Below are 19,294 nucleotides of genomic sequence, written 5' to 3'. Positions count from 1 at the left end.
ACACACGCCTGACACTGATCAGCCCCTGGGGTAGAGAGGCAGAAATTCTTACTTCTACCTGCAGCAGACTGATGACATCATCTCAGCCTAGGCAAAGTCACCAGCAGGAGCTCAAGGACAGCTTTTCATGATAAAAGGTGGAGCTGTTCTGAGAAATTATCCTGTTGCTGTATATTGTGGCATGCCAGGAATTTATTGAAGGATACTGACAGGCAGGGGCGGACTGACCATTTGGAAACTCGGGCACTGCCCGAGGGCCCGGGGTCAATAGGGGGCCCCATGAGATGCCCCTGGTACCTTTTTCATAGGCTTTTTTGAGTTTGGGCAAGGACACAGGGGCCCCATGATCCCCTATTGCCCGGGGCCCCCATGAGTTGTCAGTCCACCCTGGAGGAGACACTGATTCTTCCTCACTACCTGTGGCATGAGGCATCTAGGTTGAAAATTGAATAAATATTGGATACAATTATTTTTTATATATTGTTTGCCAAAACTGGATCCATAATAAACAAGAGTGAATCATAATACAAGGAATATACTGAAAATACGAGAAATGTATCTTCATTTTACTGCCATCATTAGGTGAAAAGAGAATACAAAGAAGCAAAAAAAAATGACAGAATATAAAGAGAGTTTATTTAATTGTGATGATCAATATCGCAGATCGCATTCAGCCGAGTCCATTTGAATCATCAGCGGGAGATATGCAGTAAATCGGGTCATCCGTCAGACTTGTTTAGTAAAACATTGCCAATATAATATTCCACATTTCCATATGTTCACTGCCAATGCCAATTCTCATTTCAGACACAACCCAAAACACCAACAATTTCAGGCTCAATTAAACTTTCTGTTTTAATCCGCTAAATACATTTTAGATGCATCAATACAAATCCTAGGCTGGGTTCACGCCTATGCAGTTTGCGTTCCACTCGTTTCTGCATTGCGCTTTGTGTTTCTGCACCTGCGTTTTTGACTCTTTTTTTACGCATTTTTTATGCGTTTTGCAGTTTAAGCACCTCGTGCCCGCCATATAGGGTAATGACGGCCGCAAGGCGGTTCTCTTGTTCTGGGAGGACGTCATATGACATCCTCCCATTCTAACTGTGCATGAGCGGCTCCGGGAGTGTCCCTTGGACACAGCGGATCAGCTATCAGCTATAGGGAAATGCGGGTTATCGATATTTCTCTCCTCACACGCTGTCATGCTGACAGAGGAGAGGAGAGCCGGTAATCGGCATTCCTCGGAGGGGACATGTACACTGATCATCAGGGCACTGATGATCAGTGTAGCCCCAGCAGTGCCACCTGTCAGTGTCCATCAGTGCCAGCTGTCAGTGCCCATCAGTGCCACCTGTCAGTGCCCATCAGTGCCACCTGTCAGTGCTCATCAGTGCCAGCTGTCAGTGCCCATCAGTGCCAGCTGTCAGTGCCCATCAGTGCCACCTGCCAGTGCCCATCAGTGCCACCTGTCAGTGCTCATCAGTGCCAGCTGTCAGTGCCCATCAGTGCCACATTTTTATTGTTTTCTTTTTTTTTTTATTATTATTATGGAAGACTATCCTTGATTCCGATGAATAATAAATAAATATATCAGTGCAGCAGTGTAAAAAGTCCCCACATGATCAATAAGAACATTTTCCTCGTCTACTTTTTTTTTTGAACAATTAACATTTTTACAAAAGAAAAAAAAACCCACCTACAACACATACTACATCCCTACCAACCTGCAGATAACAGACAATAGTAAGATAGCATCATTCTTTTTTTTTTTTTTGGTTGATGAAAACTTTTTGAATATTTTTTGTCTCTTGCGGTGTGTTTGTTTCCTCTTTGTTGGTATTGTTTGTTTTCCTCCTGCGGCTTCAGCGCCTTTATTAGCTTAAAGTAGCCTTACAAGAGTGATATCGGTTTTTAAATGCAGCAAGATTACTGTTAGTGACCTTCAGAGTATAAGAAGGCTGCAGATGTAATCCGCAGATTATTCGTTAAACTAATTACAGCGCAGACAACGCAATCCTACATGACACGAGTGGTGGAGAGACAGTTTAGGGACAAGAAGAGTTTCAGTTTGTGTTTCGGTAGACTCAGCGATTCTCTGCTCGTTGGAGGTGTACAGTCTTTCAAAAAAAAAAAAATCCTCCACATTCCGAGTTAATGTTTTTTCTCTTTTAGCTTTTCCTTGACTTTTTGAGGTTCGTACTGGATTAAACGCAGAATTTCTTTGTTCTGGACGATTCCCTGTATGAATTCCCCTTCGGTCAGTTTATCTGTAGAGATGAAAATGCAAATCAGGCGTTAAAAATGTAGACAGGGAATACTTTGTTTTGTGATTGGAAATTAGAATGCTTTTGGGTGATATTATATATACAGTTGTGTCCAAAATTATTCAACCCCCAATGCTGTAAAGGGGTTTAGGGACTATAGTGTACATTTGGAATTGTATTCAGAATCAAATCCTACAAGGACGTTGTAACTACCCAAATGCAACTAAAATGACATCAATTGTTTATGTAATACAGTAGTAAATGGTTCTTATGTGGTTTCTTCATTGCCACAATTATTCAACCCCTTAAAGACTACCACTCTGAAGAACAGAGGTTCATACAGGTGCTTTCCATCAGGTATTGAAAACACCTGTGGATGTCACCGAGCAGCAATCAAGCATAATAAGCACCAATTAGGCAGCTTTAAAATGACTGTGATACTCAGCTCCTTCTAGACATTTACTGGTGTGGTTACAAACATGGTGAAGGCAAGAGAATGGTCCAGGAAGACAAGAGAAGAGGTGATTTCTCTTCACAGGAAGGGCAATGGCTATAAGAAGATTGCAAAGATGTTAAACATACCAAGAGACACCTTAGGAAGCATCATTCGCAAATTCAAGGCAAAGGGCACTGTTGAAACGCTACCTGGTCGTGGCAGAAAGAAGATGCTGACTTCGACTGCTGTGCGCTACCTGAAGCGTAGAGTGGAGAGAAGTCCCCGTGTGACTGCTGAGGAACTGAGAAAAGATTTGTCAGATGTGGGTACAGAAGTTTCAGCCCAGACAATAAGACGCACACTGCGTAATGAAGGCCTCCGTGCCAGAACTCCCAGGCGTACCCCCTTGCTGTCTCCAAAGAATAAGAAGAGTCGACTGCAGTATGCCAAAAGCCATGTGGACAAACCACAAAAGTTGTGGGATAGTGTTCTGTGGACTGATGAAACAAAATTAGAACTGTTTGGGCCCATGGATCAACGCTATGTTTGGAGGAGGAAGAACAAGGCCTATGATGAAAAGAACACCTTGCCTACTGTGAAGCATGGTGGAGGGTCAATCATGCTTTGGGGCTGTTTTGCTTCTGCAGGTACAGGGAAGCTTCAGCGTGTGCAAGGTACCATGAATTCTCTTCAGTACCAGGAGATATTGGATGGAAACGTGATGCAGTCCGTCACACACCTGAGGCTTGGGAGACGTTGGACCTTTCAACAGGACAATGATCCCAAGCATACCTCCAAGTCCACTAGAGCATGGTTGCAGAGGAAAGGCTGGAACATTTTGGAGTGGCCATCGCAGTCACCAGACTTAAATCCGATTGAGAACCTCTGGTGGGACTTAAAGAAAGCAGTTGCAGTGCGCAAGCCTAAGAATGTGACTGAACTGGAGGCCTTTGCCCATGAAGAATGGGCGAAGATACCCGTAGATCGCTGCAAGACACTTGTGTCAAGCTATGCTTCACGTTTAAAAGCTGTTATAACTGTAAAAGGATGCTGTACTAAGTACTAAGATTGAATGTCACTTGGGGGTTGAATAAAACTGATAATGCTGTGAGCACAGAAAAGACATTTGTGGTTATTTCATTATAACTGTTATGTTATATTTGTCTGACCTACAAGTGCCTCTTTAATGTAAATGTAAGCAAGATGACTGAATGATCAAAAGCAATGTCAAACTGGCCAAAACACTCAATTTCAGTGGGGGTTGAATAATTTTGGACACAACTGTATATATTTATTTTTTGTGTTTTTTTATTTGTTATTTTTTTCATACTTCTTATTCGTTTGTTATTTATATTTTATTTGGGGGTTTTTTTGTTTGTTTGTTTTTTTTCATTTTCCTTTATTTATTTGGTCTTTTTTATTTGTTGTTTATTTTTTTAATTCTCCTAATTTATTTTTTATTAGTATTTATTATTTTATTCATGTATTTATTTATTACAGGTACCATCACTTTATTCAGCGCTTTACATATATTGTACATTCACATGAGTCCCTAACGTTTATCTGTAGAGAGGAAAATGCAAATCAGGCGTTAAAAATGTAGACAGGGAATACTTTGTTTCGTGATTGGAAACTAGAATGCTTTTGGTGATATTTTTATATATATATATATATATATATATTTATTTTTTTTATTTAGTTTTTTTTTTTTTATTTAGTTTTTCATACTTCTTATTCATTTGTTATGTATATTTTTTATTTGTTATTTATATTTTATTTGGGTTTTTTGTTTGTTTTTTTTCATTTTCCTTTATTTATTTGGTCTTTTTTATTTGTTGTTTATTTTTTTTAATTTTCCTAATTTATTTTTTATTAGTATTTATTATTTTATTCCTGTATTTATTTATTACAGGTACCATCAATTTATGCAGCGCTTTACATATATTGCACATTCACATCAGTCCCTAACCCTCAAGGGGCGTACAAGGTCCCTAACTTACACATACTAGGGCTAAGTTAGACAGGAGCCAATTAACCTACCAGCATGTCTTAGTATTTTAGGTTTAAAAAATAAATAATTTTAGGTTTAAATAAATAGGTTTATTTATTTTAAATTTTTATTTATTTATTTGTTTGTTATTTTAATTTTATTTACATTTTCAAACCACTTTAAGATTTGCATATATTGCAATTTACTAATCCGTGGATGTGGTGGCTGCATTAGTATTCTTATTTTTAGACTCCGATTCCATTTCCCTGGGGGGGGGGGGGTTACCTGGTGATCCAGCCAGTGACACTATTCCTGAACAAGCAGAGATTTTCCAACAAGCTCATTCATTAAAAGTTGATTGATAGATCGACTTCTCATGAATGAAAACCACCCATGGTTGATGAGCAGTGCCCTGATGTTCAGTGCCCAGCAGTGCCACCCTCAAGTGTCAAGCAGTGCCACCCACCTGTGCTTAGCAGTGACACCCATCTGTGCCCAGCAGTTCCCAGCAGTGCCACCCATCTGTGCCCATCAGTGCCAAGAAGTGTCACCCATCAGTGCCCAGCAGTGCCACCCATCTGTGCCCATCAGCTCCCAGCAGTGCCACCCATCTGTGCCCATCAGTGCCAGGAAGTGCCACCCACCTGTGCCCAGCAATGCCACCTATCTGTGCCCATCAGTGCCTAGCAGTGCCACCCAGCACCCGCAAAGGGGCAGGACCAATAGGAACTACTGCATGTGCCCCCGCATTGGTCTATAATTCAGGTTTCATTACACACCACTGTGGGGGCACATGTAGTAGTTCCAATTAGTCCTGCCCCGTGTCACCGTCTTCCCCAATGTGTAACTGCCGGCTGATTGTCTATGCAGTGCCTGCTTGACAAAGGGGGTGGAGCCCCTGAAAAGCATATCGGCCCCGCCCATCCCTGACATCACAGGTTGGAATTGACAGCTGCAGGCTCTCTCCCATTGCAGCTGCACGCCCCGCTGGCCTTCCCGCCAAGTTGTCATATAAAGACTACATAGATGTAGGGTCCTTCACGCGGGGCGGACCCCTTTAGCAGATCCACTTGCTCAGCAGGGGACCTCTCCCAGGGGTGGACTGACAACTCATGGGGCCCCTGGGCAATAGGGGATCATGGGGCCCCTGTGTCCTTGCCCACACTCAAAGAACATCCAAAAAAGCCTATGAAAAAGGTTCCAGGGGCAACTCAAGGGCCCCCTACTGACCCTGGGCCCTCGGGCACTGCCCAAGTTTACAAATGGTCAGTCCACCCCTGCTCTGTACCTAACGCACTCCTGAATCTTGCACTCTGTATATAACACATTCCTGAATCCTGCACTCTGTACATAACACATCCCTGAATCCTGCACTCTGTACATAACACATCCCTGAATCCTGCACTCTGTACATAACACATCCCTGAATCCTGCATTCTGTACATAACACATTCCTGAATCCTGCACTCTGTACATAACACATCCCTGAATCCTGCACTCTGTATATAACACATTCCTGAATCCTGCACTCTGTACATAACACATCCCTGAATCCTGCACTCTGTACATAACACATTCCTGAATCCTGCACTCTGTACATAACGCACTCCTGAATCCTGCACTCTGTACATAAACCACTCCTGAATCCTGCACTCTGTACATTACACATCCCTGAATCCTGCACTCTGTACATAACGCACTCCTGAATCCTGCACTCTGTACATAACCCACTCCTGAATCCTGCACTCTGTACATAACACATCCCTGAATCCTGCACTCTGTACATAACACATCCCTGAATCCTGCACTCTGTACATAACACATCCCTGAATCCTGCACTCTGTACATAACGCACTCCTGAATCCTGCACTCTGTACATAACACACTCCTGAATCCTGCACTCTGTACATAACACATCCCTGAATCCTGCACTCTGTACATAACACATCCCTGAATCCTGCACTCTGTACATAACACATCCCTGAATCCTGCACTCTGTACATAACACATCCCTGAATCCTGCACTCTGTACATAACACATCCCTGAATCCTGCACTCTGTACATAATGCACTCCTGAATCCTGCACTCTGTACATAACACACTCCTGAATCCTGCACTCTGTACATAACACATCCCTGAATCCTGCACTCTGTACATAACGCACTCCTGAATCCTGCACTCTGTACATAACGCACTCCTGAATCCTGCACTCTGTACATAACGCACTCCTGAATCCTGCACTCTGTACATAACACACTCCTGAATCCTGCACTCTGTACATAACCCACTCCTGAATCCTGCACTCTGTACATAACCCACTCCTGAATCCTGCACTCTGTACATAACACATCCCTGAATCCTGAACTCTGTACATAACACATCCCTGAATCCTGCACTCTGTACATAACACATCCCTGAATCCTGCACTCTGTACATAACCCACTCCTGAATCCTGCACTCTGTACATAACACACTCCTGAATCCTGCACTCTGTACATAACCCACTCCTGAATCCTGCACTCTGTACATAACACATCCCTGAATCCTGCACTCTGTACATAACACATCCCTGAATCCTGCACTCTGTACATAACACATCCCTGAATCCTGCACTCTGTACATAACACACTCCTGAATCCTGCACTCTGTACATAACACACTCTTGAATCCTGCACTCTGTACATAACACATCCCTGAATCCTGCACTCTGTACATAACGCACTCCTGAATCCTGCACTCTGTACATAACGCACTCCTGAATCCTGCACTCTGTACATAACGCACTCCTGAATCCTGCACTCTGTACATAACACACTCCTGAATCCTGCACTCTGTACATAACACACTCCGGAATCCTGCACTCTGTACATAACACACTCCTGAATCCTGCACTCTGTACATAACACACTCCTGCATCCTGCACTCTGTACATAACACACTCCGGAATCCTGCACTCTGTACATAACGCACTCCTGAATCCTGCACTCTGTACATAACGCACTCCTGAATCCTGCACTCTGTACATAACCCACTCCTGAATCCTGCACTCTGTACATAACACATCCCTGAATCCTGCACTCTGTACATAACACATCCCTGAATCCTGCACTCTGTACATAACACATCCCTGAATCCTGCACTCTGTACATAACGCACTCCTGAATCCTGCACTCTGTACATAACACACTCCTGAATTCTGCACTCTGTACATAACCCACTCCTGAATCCTGCACTCTGTACATAACACATCCCTGAATCCTGCACTCTGTACATAACACATCCCTGAATCCTGCACTCTGTACATAACACATCCCTGAATCCTGCACTCTGTACATAACACATCCCTGAATCCTGCACTCTGTACATAACACATCCCTGAATCCTGCACTCTGTACATAACACACTCCTGAATCCTGCACTCTGTACATAACACATCCCTGAATCCTGCACTCTGTACATAACACATCCCTGAATCCTGCACTCTGTACATAACACACTCCTGAATCCTGCACTCTGTACATAACGCACTCCTGAATCCTGCACTCTGTACATAACGCACTCCTGAATCCTGCACTCTGTACATAACACATCCCTGAATCCTGCACTCTGTACATAACACACTCCTGAATCCTGCACTCTGTACATAACACACTCCTGAATCCTGCACTCTGTACATAACACACTCCGGAATCCTGCACTCTGTACATAACGCACTCCTGAATCCTGCACTCTGTACATAACACATCCCTGAATCCTGCACTCTGTACATAAGACATCCCTGAATCCTGCACTCTGTACATAACACATCCCTGAATCCTGCACTCTGTACATAACACATCCCTGAATCCTGCACTCTGTACATAACGCACTCCTGAATCCTGCACTCTGTACATAACACATCCCTGAATCCTGCACTCTGTACATAACGCACTCCTGAATCCTGCACTCTGTACATAACACACTCCTGAATCCTGCACTCTGTACATAACACACTCCTGAATCCTGCACTCTGTACATAACACACTCCTGAATCCTGCACTCTGTACATAACACACTCCTGAATCCTGCACTCTGTACATAACACACTCCTGAATCCTGGACTCTGTACGTAACACATCCCTGAATCCTTCACTCTGTACATAACACATCCCTGAAACCTGCACTCTGTACATAACACATCCCTGAATCCTGCACTCTGTACATAACGCACTCCTGAATCCTGCACTCTGTACATAACACATCCCTGAATCCTGCACTCTGTATATAACACACTCCTGAATCCTGCACTCTGTATATAACACACCCCTGTTTTTTTTTATTGTAGGCCTGTAATTCTTAGGAATAACTCACTGAAATCTGTCCAAACAAGAGTCTAGTAAACATCCCGGGTAGGATAAAACTTGAAACATGAAATCATAAATAATAATAATAAATTTAATTCAATAATATAATCAAACCAAAAACACTGAAATGTGAAATATAGCGCCAAGTTCGCACATCACTGAGCAAAGTCGCAGAATCGTTTTCAGTGTCTGATGAGGAATTTCCCCCACGAATCATTATCACTCAATTCTGCAAGTGGTTCTGATTTACTATCACTGTTCTCTAGCCGATCTAAAACCGCTTTGACCTAAAGGGACGCTTTTTGGACGCCATGGACGTTTTAGCCTCCAGGCAGAAAGAACAGTAAAAATGCAGGCAGGGCGCCGGACAAAGCACTCGGGACAAAATGTATGTGAAATGGTTTGATACAGGAATGTTATACTATGTGATTTTAGTGTATTTAGTGAATGTCACTTTTTGTCATTTTCAAATTTCCCGCCGTTCCTTCTCCGTACGTCCCGACATCGCAGGGAATGGAAACCAGAAGACAGATGCCGGCATCGGCCGGAGGACATTGCCAGGGACACTGCAGGAGGGACATTGCGGGCGCGCAGGACAAGGTAAGTGCAGAAGAGATCCCGGGGCAGCGCCGCATGGTATTCCCGAGTGTAGCTCGGGGTTACCGCTTGTGGTGCTGAAACTTTACCCCGAGCTACACTCGGGAATACCGCCAGGGGGGTTAAACTGAACAAGCTGAATCTAGAAGCTGATTGGCTGCCATGCACAGCTGCCCCAGATTTTGCGCTCTCCAGTTTTAGTAAATCATCCCCATTGTGCAAATAATTTTACTCTTCAATACCGAGCTGGAAACCATCTGATAATATTGTATTTGTTGCATGCGCACAGCAATCAGGGGAACATGGAAATAACATCTAATTATTCACCTGGCTAACTGGAATTAAAGTTCTAAATCAATAATTGTGCCTCTGCAGACATCTTTGTGAGGACATATTGTTCTCAGCTCCTGTATATTGCTCAGTACATTGCGTGCCGACCAAAGCACCATATTTCATTAGACTGATGTCAGCGGCGCACAGACAAATATCCCACATGGGTACATCATTGCATCGGATGCAAGAAGGAGCTTGGGCTGTTCGGAGCAGAGATAGGAATCCCGCTTTGCCGGTGCTCTGCTCTTCATACAGCACTTATGCAGGCCATAGACGGTTTGTTTATCGGTGGATCTTTTGTTCGAAAGAATAATCGGCCGATTTTCACACTGTTAGTGGGGCAATGGCATTGGGCAATTTTTACGGTTCCTCCTCATTTCTTTTATCGGTCATGCTTCAAAATTTGCGAAAAACGGCTGATTTTCGCAATCATTGGTGGCAACAGAACGACCGATGTTTCATTTTTCGGACAAAACATGAACCGACTATGGCCTGCATTAGGCTCCATGTACACGGGACACTTCTGAACGATGGAAATGACTGCAGGAAAACATAGGTTAAAAAAAGTCTGTTTAGCCGCATTTGCGTATATGCCGTTTATGAGTATTTGCGTTTAGAAGCGTTTTTTAACCTCCCTAGCGGCCTGATTATGTCCATATTTCTGTGCTCAAAGCGATACATTTTTTTGCATGGAAATATATATTTTTTTTATTGTAGGCTGTAATTTTTAGGAATAACTCACTGAAATCTGTCCGAACAAGAGTCTAGTAAACATTCCGGGTAGGATAAAATTTGAAACACAAAATCATAAATTATAATTTAATAAATAATCCTAAAAAATAATAATATAATAATATTAAATTTAATTCAATAATATAATCAAACCAAAAACACTGAAATTTTAAATACAGCGCCAAGTTCGCACATCACTGACCAAAGTCACAAAATCATTTTCACTGATGACGAATTTCCCCCACGAATCATTATCACTCAATTCTGCAAGTGGTTCTGATTTACTATCGCTGTTCTCTAGCCGGTCTAAAACCGCGTCTGACCTAAAGGGACGCTTTTTGGACGCCATGGACGTTTCTCAGTTTCCAGGCAGAAAGAACAGTAAAAATGCAGGCAGGGCGCCGGACAAAGCACTCGGGACAACATGTATGTGAAATGGTTTGATACAGGAATGTTATACTATGTCATTTTAGTGATTTTAGTGAATGTCACTTTTTGTCATTTTTGAATTTTCTGCCAGTTCCGTCCCCCGTACGTCCCGACGCTCGCAGGGGATGGAACCCAGATGACAGATGCCGGCATCGGCTGGAGGACATTGCCGTGGACACTGCAGGAGGGACATCATGGGAGCGCAGGACAAGGTAAGTGAAGAAGAGATCCCGGAGCAGTGCCGCATGGTAAGCCCGAGTGTAGCTCGGGGTTACCGCTTGTGGTACTGAAACTTTACCCCGAGCTACACTCAGGAATACCGCCAGGGAGGTTAAAGATAACCTCAGGAGACCTTCCAAAATGCCCAGAATGCACTGAAAAAAATAGTAAAAAATTTACTACTTCAGACATTTTGAAAGAAATAGAGAGAGCAGAAGCAGAGACAGCAGTATTTGTTGAGTTTAGCTTTTTTCTTTTTGTGGTGTTTGGATGTGTTCCGGCTCATTTCTGTGCAGAAATTATTGCAGCAGTGTCTAATATATTTTCTTTCATGTGAAACCTCAAAGTATGGTGTACCGGGTCCATCTGAGTACCGGGAAAATGCTTAGCATTAGAGATGAGCGAATTATTCAAAAATTTGATTCGGCTGATTCGCCGAATTTGAGGAAGAAATTCGATTCGATGCGAATTTATTCGCTACGAATTTAACTTATAAAAAGGGTTTCTAGGCTTCAGAGAGCCTTTATATTAGTGCAGAACACTGTACCTTTAATTTAAATGCCCTTGGAGATGAGGAAGGAGAAGGAGAAGGATGAGAAGAAGGAGAAGGATGAGAAGAAGGAGAAGGATGAGAAGAAGGAGAAGGAGAAGGATGAGAAGAAGGAGAAGGATGAGAAGAAGGAGAAGGATGAGAAGAAGGAGAAGGAGAAGGATGAGAAGAAGGAGATGGATGAGAAGAAGGAGAAGGATGAGAAGAAGGAGAAGGAGAAGGATGAGAAGAAGGAGAAGGATGAGAAGAAGGAGAAGGATGAGAAGAAGGAGAAGGAGAAGGATGAGAAGAAGGAGAAGGATGAGAAGAAGGAGAAGGATGAGAAGAAGGAGAAGGAGAAGGATGAGAAGAAGGAGAAGGATGAGAAGAAGGAGAAGGATGAGAAGAAGGATGAGAAGAAGGAGAAGGATGAGAAGAAGGATGAGAAGAAGGAGAAGGATGAGAAGAAGAAGGATGAGAAGAAGAAGAAGGATGAGAAGAAGGAGAAGTATGAGAAGAAGGAGAAGGATGAGAAGAAGAAGAAGGATGAGAAGAAGAAGGATGAGAAGAAGGAAAAGGATGAGAAGAAGAAGAAGGATGAGAAGAATGAAAAGATTCTTCTTCTTCTTCTTTTCATTCTTCTTTTCATTCTTCTTCTTCTTTTCATTCTTCTTCTTCTTCTTTTCATTCTTCTTTTCATTCTTCTCATTCTTCTTTTCTATCTTCTCATTCTTCTTTTCATTCTTCTTCTCATTCTTCTTTTCATTCTTCTTCTTCTTTTCATTCTTCTTTTCATTCTTCTCATTCTTCTTTTCATTCTTCTTTTCATTCTTCTTCTCATTCTTCTTTTCATTCTTCTTTTCATTCTTCTTCTTCTTCTTTTCATTCTTCTTCTTTTCATTCTTCTTTTCATTCTTCTCATTCTTCTTTTCATTCTTCTCATTCTTCTTCTCATTCTTCTTTTCATTCTTCTTCTCATTCTTCTTTTCATTCTTCTTCTTCTTTTCATTCTTCTTTTCATTCTTCTTATTCTTCTTTTCATTCTTCTTTTCATTCTTCTTCTCATTCTTCTTTTCATGAAGAAGAAAAGAAGAATGAGAAGAATGAAAAGAAGAATGAAAAGAAGAAGAAGAAGAATGAAAAGAAGAATGAGAAGAAGAATGAAAAGAAGAATGAAAAGAAGAATGAGAAGAATGAAAAGAAGAAGGAAAAGAAGAATGAAAAGAAGAAGAAGAAGAATGAAAAGAAGAAGAAGAATGAAAAGAAGAAGAAGAAGAATGAAAAGAAGAATGAAAAGAAGAAGAAGAATGAAAAGAAAAAGAAGAAGAATGAAAAGAAGAATGAAAAGAAGAAGAAGAATGAAAAGAAGAAGAAGAAGAATGAAAAGAAGAAGAAGAATGAAAAGAAGAATGAGAAGAATGAAAAGAAGAAGAAGAAGAATGAAAAGAAGAATGAAAAGAAGAAGAAGAATGAAAAGAAGAATGAAAAGAAGAAGAAGAATGAAAAGAAGAAGAATGAAAAGAAGAATGAAAAGAAGAATGAGAAGAATGAAAAGATTCTTCTTCTTCTTCTTCTTCTTTTCATTCTTCTTTTCATTCTTCTTCTTCTTTTCATTCTTCTTCTTTTCATTCTTCTTTTCATTCTTCTCATTCTTCTTTTCATTCTTCTCATTCTTCTTCTCATTCTTCTTTTCATTCTTCTTCTTCTTTTCATTCTTCTTTTCATTCTTCTCATTCTTCTTTTCATTCTTCTTCTCATTCTTCTTTTCATTCTTCTTTTCATTCTTCTTTTCATTCTTCTTCTCATTCTTCTTTTCATTCTTCTTCTTCTTTTCATTCTTCTTGTCAATCTTCTCATTCTTCTTTTCATTCTTCTTCTCATTCTTCTTTTCATTCTTCTTCTTCTTTTCATTCTTCTTCTCATTCTTCTTTTCATGAAGAAGAAAAGAAGAATGAGAAGAATGAAAAGAAGAATGAAAAGAAGAAGAATGAAAAGAAGAATGAGAAGAAGAATGAAAAGAAGAATGAGAAGAATGAAAAGAAGAATGAGAAGAATGAAAAGAAGAATGAAAAGAAGAAGAAGAAGAATGAAAAGAAGAAGAAGAATGAAAAGAAGAATGAAAAGAAGAAGAAGAATGAATGAAAAGAAGAAGAAGAAGAATGAAAAGAAGAATGAAAAGAAGAAGAAGAATGAAAAGAAGAAGAAGAAGAATGAAAAGAAGAAGAAGAAGAAGAATGAAAAGAAGAATGAGAAGAATGAAAAGAAGAAGAAGAAGAATGAAAAGAAGAATGAAACGAAGAAGAAGAATGAAAAGAAGAAGAAGAAGAATCTTTTCATTCTTCTCATTCTTCTTTTCATTCTTCTTTTCATTCTTCTTCTTTTCATTCTTCTTCTTCGTTTCATTCTTCTTTTCATTCTTCTTTTCATTCTTCTTCTTCTTCTTTTCATTCTTCTTCTTCTTTTCATTCTTCTTCTTTTCATTCTTCTTTTCATTCTTCTCATTCTTCTTTTCATTCTTCTCATTCTTCTTCTCATTCTTCTTTTCATTCTTCTTCTCATTCTTCTTTTCATTCTTCTTCTTCTTTTCATTCTTCTTTTCATTCTTCTCATTCTTCTTTTCATTCTTCTTTTCATTCTTCTTCTCATTCTTCTTTTCATTCTTCTTCTTCTTCTCATTCTTCTTTTCATTCTTCTTCTTCTTCTTTTCATTCTTTTTTTCATTCTTCTCATTCTTCTTTTCATTCTTCTCATTCTTCTTCTCATTCTTCTTCTCATTCTTCTTTTCATTCTTCTTCTTCGTTTCATTCTTCTTTTCATTCTTCTCATTCTTCTTTTCATTCTTCTTTTCATTCTTCTTCTCATTCTTCTTTTCATGAAGAAGAAAAGAAGAATGAGAAGAATGAAAAGAAGAATGAAAAGAAGAAGAAGAATGAAAAGAAGAATGAAAAGAAGAATGAGAAGAAGAATGAAAAGAAGAATGAGAAGAATGAAAAGAAGAATGAAAAGAAGAAGTATTCCAGTACAGCAAAAAGTGTATCTGCAGAGAGCTCCGCTATTTCTGACAGTTCTCTGACAGTTCCTTCACATTTACAGCGGTTGAAACATTGTATCTATTTCCGAATAAAAACATCTGTATCCTAAATGGAAACAAATAGATACAATGTTTCAACCGCTGTACATGTGAAGGAACTGTCAGAGAACTGTCAGAAATAGCGGAGCTCTCTGCAGGGACACTTTTGCCGGCTGATCGGGAAAAATCCGATTCGCGCACCAGAAGTATGCTAATATTCGGATTCGCCGCGAATTTTTCCTGAAATTCGAAACGAATTCCACTTCGCCTGGTTCGATTCGCTCATCTCTACTTAGCATGTATTTTTCATGATGAAAAAAGGCTTTGGACAGCATCTGGAAATGGAAGAGTTAAAAAAATGTTCCAAACGCAAACGCTTATAAAAGCGGTTAGCTGCGTTTACATGCATTTACAAGCGTTTGGCATTTGAAACGCTGATAAAATTGACTGCTGAACGCAAGTTTTCTGCGTTCAAAAACATGACTGTAAACTCAACTGCCTGTAAACGATGATGTGTATATGGACACATAGGAAAACATTAGGGAGAGTTCAGGGGCTGCTGAAAAAAAACGTAGAACAGCTCCTAAACGTGAGTGATCAGCTGCAGTGTACATGGAGCCTTACAATAATAATAATAAGTGGTGTTAGAAATGATTGTTCTGCGACATTGCGTCCCTGTGTACTGCGTGCTCTCATTGTTTGCCGTGGCGTGTGCTGTGGATGAGCACGCCTTCTTTTTGTGCACAATTGGGGTTCATTTACTAAAACTGGAGAGTCCAAAATCTGGAGCAGCTCTGCAGAGAAACCAATCAGCTTCCAGGATTTATTGTAAAAAATTGGAGAAGCTAAAGTTTATTATTTATTTCAGGTACTTATATAGCGCCATTAATTTACGCAGCGGCAGGGGCGGACTGACCATTTGGAAACTTGGACACTGCCCGAGGGCCCGGGGTCAGTAGGGGGCCCCATGAGATGCCCTTGGTACCTTTTTCATAGGCTTTTTTGAGTTTGGGCAAGGACACAGGGGCCCCATGATCCCCTATTGCCCAGGGGCCCCATGGTCCACTGTTGCCCCATGAGTTTTCTGCCCCTGCACAGCGGTTTACATATACAGGTGTACCTCGGTTTACAAATTTAATGCGTTCTCTGGGACATTTCGTATTGCAAAAAATCCCATAGGAATGCATCGAAAACCAATTAATTCGTTCCAGAGATCAGAAAAAAGTTTTTAATAAGGGTCGCTGTCACTATAGATCAGTGCCAGTTTTTAAATGTAATTACCGTTTTATTTTCTCTTCACTATAGCTCAGAGAATCATCTGTCACTTTCCCGCCCAGCTAAAAGAAACAATGTTTCCTTTCAGTTTATTTCCCGAGTTAAAAGAAACAATGTTTCCTTTCAGTTTATTTCCCGAGTTAAAAGAAACAATGTTTCCTTTCAGTTTATTTCCCCGAGTTAAAAGAAACAATGTTTCCTTTCAGTTTATTTCCCGGAGTTAAAAGAAACAATGTTTCCTTTCAGTTTATTTCCCCGAGTTAAAAGAAACAATGTTTCCTTTCATCGAAAACCAATTTATTCGTTCCAGAGATCAGAAAAAAGTTTTTAATAAGGGTCGCTGTCACTATAGATCAGTGCCAGTTTTTAAATGTAATTACCGTTTTATTTTTTCTTCCCTATAGCTCAGAGAATCAGCTGTCATTTCCCGCCCAGCTAAAAGAAACAAAGTTTCCTTTCAGTTTATTTCCCCGAGTTAAAAGAAACAATGTTTCCTTTCAGTTTATTTCCCCGAGTTAAAGAAACAATGTTTCCTTTCAGTTTATTTCCCGAATTAAAAGAAACAATGTTTCCTTTCAGTTTATTTCCCGAGTTAAAAGAAACAATGTTTCGTTTCAGTTTATTTCCCGGAGTTAAAAGAAACAAAGTTTCCTTTCAGTTTATTTCCCCGAGTTAAAAGAAACAATGTTTCCTTTCAGTTTATTTCCCGGCGTTAAAAGAAACAATGTTTCCTTTCAGTTTATTTCCCCGAGTTAAAAGAAACAATGTTTCCTTTCAGTTTATTTCCCGAGTTAAAACAAACAATGTTTCCTTTCAGTTTTTTTCCCCGAGTTAAAAGAAACAATGTTTCCTTTCAGTTTATTTCACCGAGTTAAAAGAAACAATGTTTCCTTTCAGTTAATTTCCCCGAGTTAAAAGAAACAATGTTTCCTTTCAGTTTATTTCCCCGAGTTAAAAGAAACAATGTTTCCTTTCAGTTAATTTCCCTGAGTTTAAAGAAACAAATTTTCCTTTAGCTCCAGGAAAAGTGACATCTAATTCTGTGAGCTATAGTGAAGAAAAAAAAAGCCGGCAATTGCATTTAAAAGTCGGCACCGACATACTGTACACTTCGTATTGTGAAAGAAATTTGTAAAAAATGTGTAAACCGAGGCATTATTATCAATGGATTTTCATTCGTAAACCGAAAATTACATTAACTGAAGCGTTCGTAAACCAAGGTCCACCTGTATATTGGACATTCACATCAGTCCCTAACCCTCAAGGAGCGTACAATCTAAGGTCCCTAACTAAGGCTGGCCATACACTATACAATTTTCTGTCCAATTTCTGCCCAATTTTCTTTAGATTTACCTTCAGCTATGTAGTGCAAGAGCCCGCCTAATTGGATACAACTGAAAGTGTTGTTTAGGTTTGACCTCCTATTACATGGTTTTTGGTAAATCTAAACCAAAAATCTCAAGAAAATTGTATAATGTATGGCCAGCCTTACATTCATACATGGACATACTAGAGCCAATATAGACAGGAGCCAATTAGCCTATCTGGAGTGCGGGTTAGAAGCTGATTGGTTACCCTGCACAGTTGCGCCAGTTCCTGAGTGTTCCAGTTTTAGTAAATCCCCCCCCAGTGTGTGCTCTGCTCATGTGCTGTGAACGAGAGTGCTTTTTCCCATGCACTGGGAGTGTGAACTTAGGCATGTTTGGATCCTAGTGCAAATCCATTCTAGCCAGCCCACCAGGAAGCTGTCTTCTGTACTGGGCCAATCATCTGTGGGCCAATCATCTGTGGGCCAATCATTTTGGACCCCGCAGCCACACATGTACAAGTGATGTGTATGCGTTAAGCTGCAGGACAAGAAATGCCCTGGCCACTTATGACTGGCCTAATACAGTGACCACTTCTTGGTGGGCTCACTGATGTGGGTTTGAACACGGCCCCAGCTCATCCCTAGTCAGGACTGTCTTTAAGGAGGGGAAAAAGGGGCACCTACCCTGGGCTCAGTCAGTGGGGCCCAAAACAGCTGCCTCATACTTGCCAATTGTATTACTTTACATTTCCTTGTCCCTTGAAGTCTTTGTCCCGGGCTGTGTCCTATATCTCAGTGTGAAGAGCTGTCACTTATGCTGCCCAGCTCCATCCTATTGCCATGTACAGATGACTCACATGTGCAGACCTTGTCAGCATTCACATGTAAATAACAGTGGCATTCATATGTAAATTGTGGCTGCAATGTGGCATTCATATGTAAACAGTGACATTGATGTGTCATTCATATGTAAATAGTGACAGTAATCATGTGCTGTAACCTCTAGTAACCAACCAGTGATGATGTGCAGTATCCTCTAGCAACCAATCAGTGAATGGTAAGGTTGTACAGTAACCTCTAGCAACCAATCAGTAAACAGTAATGATGTGCAGTAATCTCTAGCAACCATTCAGAAAGCAGAAATCATGCGCTGTAACCTCTAGCAACCAGTGAGCAGCAATAATATTTAGTAATAACCTCTAGTAACCAACCAGTGATGATGTGCAGTATCCTCTAGCAACCAATCAGTGAATGGTAAGGATGTACAGTAACCTCTAGCAACCAATCAGTGAGCAGTAATGATGTGCAGTAATCTCTAGCAACCATTCAGAAAGCAGAAATTATGTGCTGTAACCTCTATCAACTATTCAGTGAGCAGTAATGATATGCGGTGACCTCCGGCAAGCAACTGCTGCCTGATCTGCCGCAGTACACTGATTTTGAGTTTAGCTGCTCTTTATTGCATGTCTCAGAGCAGATGGAGAGCAAAATTGCATGGGGGCAGGCCCAAGAAAATGCTTGCTCAGGGTCCAATCAATATGCCCTGATGGCCTTGTTCCTAGTGGTGACCAAGGGAGCATTTTGTCTATGTTTTATGTGCACTTTGACTGATTTGTCTTTTTTCATGTCAATGAGTGTGCAGTCTGACTGTGCGTTGTGTGCAACTGTGGGTGTATGTATCGCATTTGCTATGTGGTGTCAGTAAGGAGGGGACAAAGGCAGAAAGATAGGTAAATAAATATATATATATATATATCTCTCTCA

The 19,294-nt window shown here is 40.7% G+C and overlaps 1 protein-coding gene across 1 annotated transcript in view; it reads right to left on the bottom strand.

The window, feature by feature from the left end:
• Positions 1-614: 614 nt before the first annotated feature.
• RCVRN (recoverin) overlaps positions 615-19,294 on the bottom strand; it is a 67,212-nt gene continuing 48,532 nt past the window's right edge. The window contains exon 3 of the mRNA XM_089657913.1: positions 615-2,270. Within this exon, the coding sequence (XP_089514039.1) occupies positions 2,155-2,270 (116 nt within the window). The 3' untranslated portion in view covers positions 615-2,154. The remainder of the gene's footprint in view (positions 2,271-19,294) is intronic.

The sequence above is a fragment of the Staurois parvus genome, unplaced genomic scaffold (genome assembly GCF_062004578.1).
Source record: "Staurois parvus isolate SC_StPar_1 unplaced genomic scaffold, SC_StPar_1.0 ptg001041l, whole genome shotgun sequence".
Taxonomy (NCBI): domain Eukaryota; kingdom Metazoa; phylum Chordata; class Amphibia; order Anura; family Ranidae; genus Staurois; species Staurois parvus.
The sequence above is the reverse complement of the archived record's forward strand: the minus strand, read 5'-3'. Positions and strand labels throughout refer to the sequence as shown.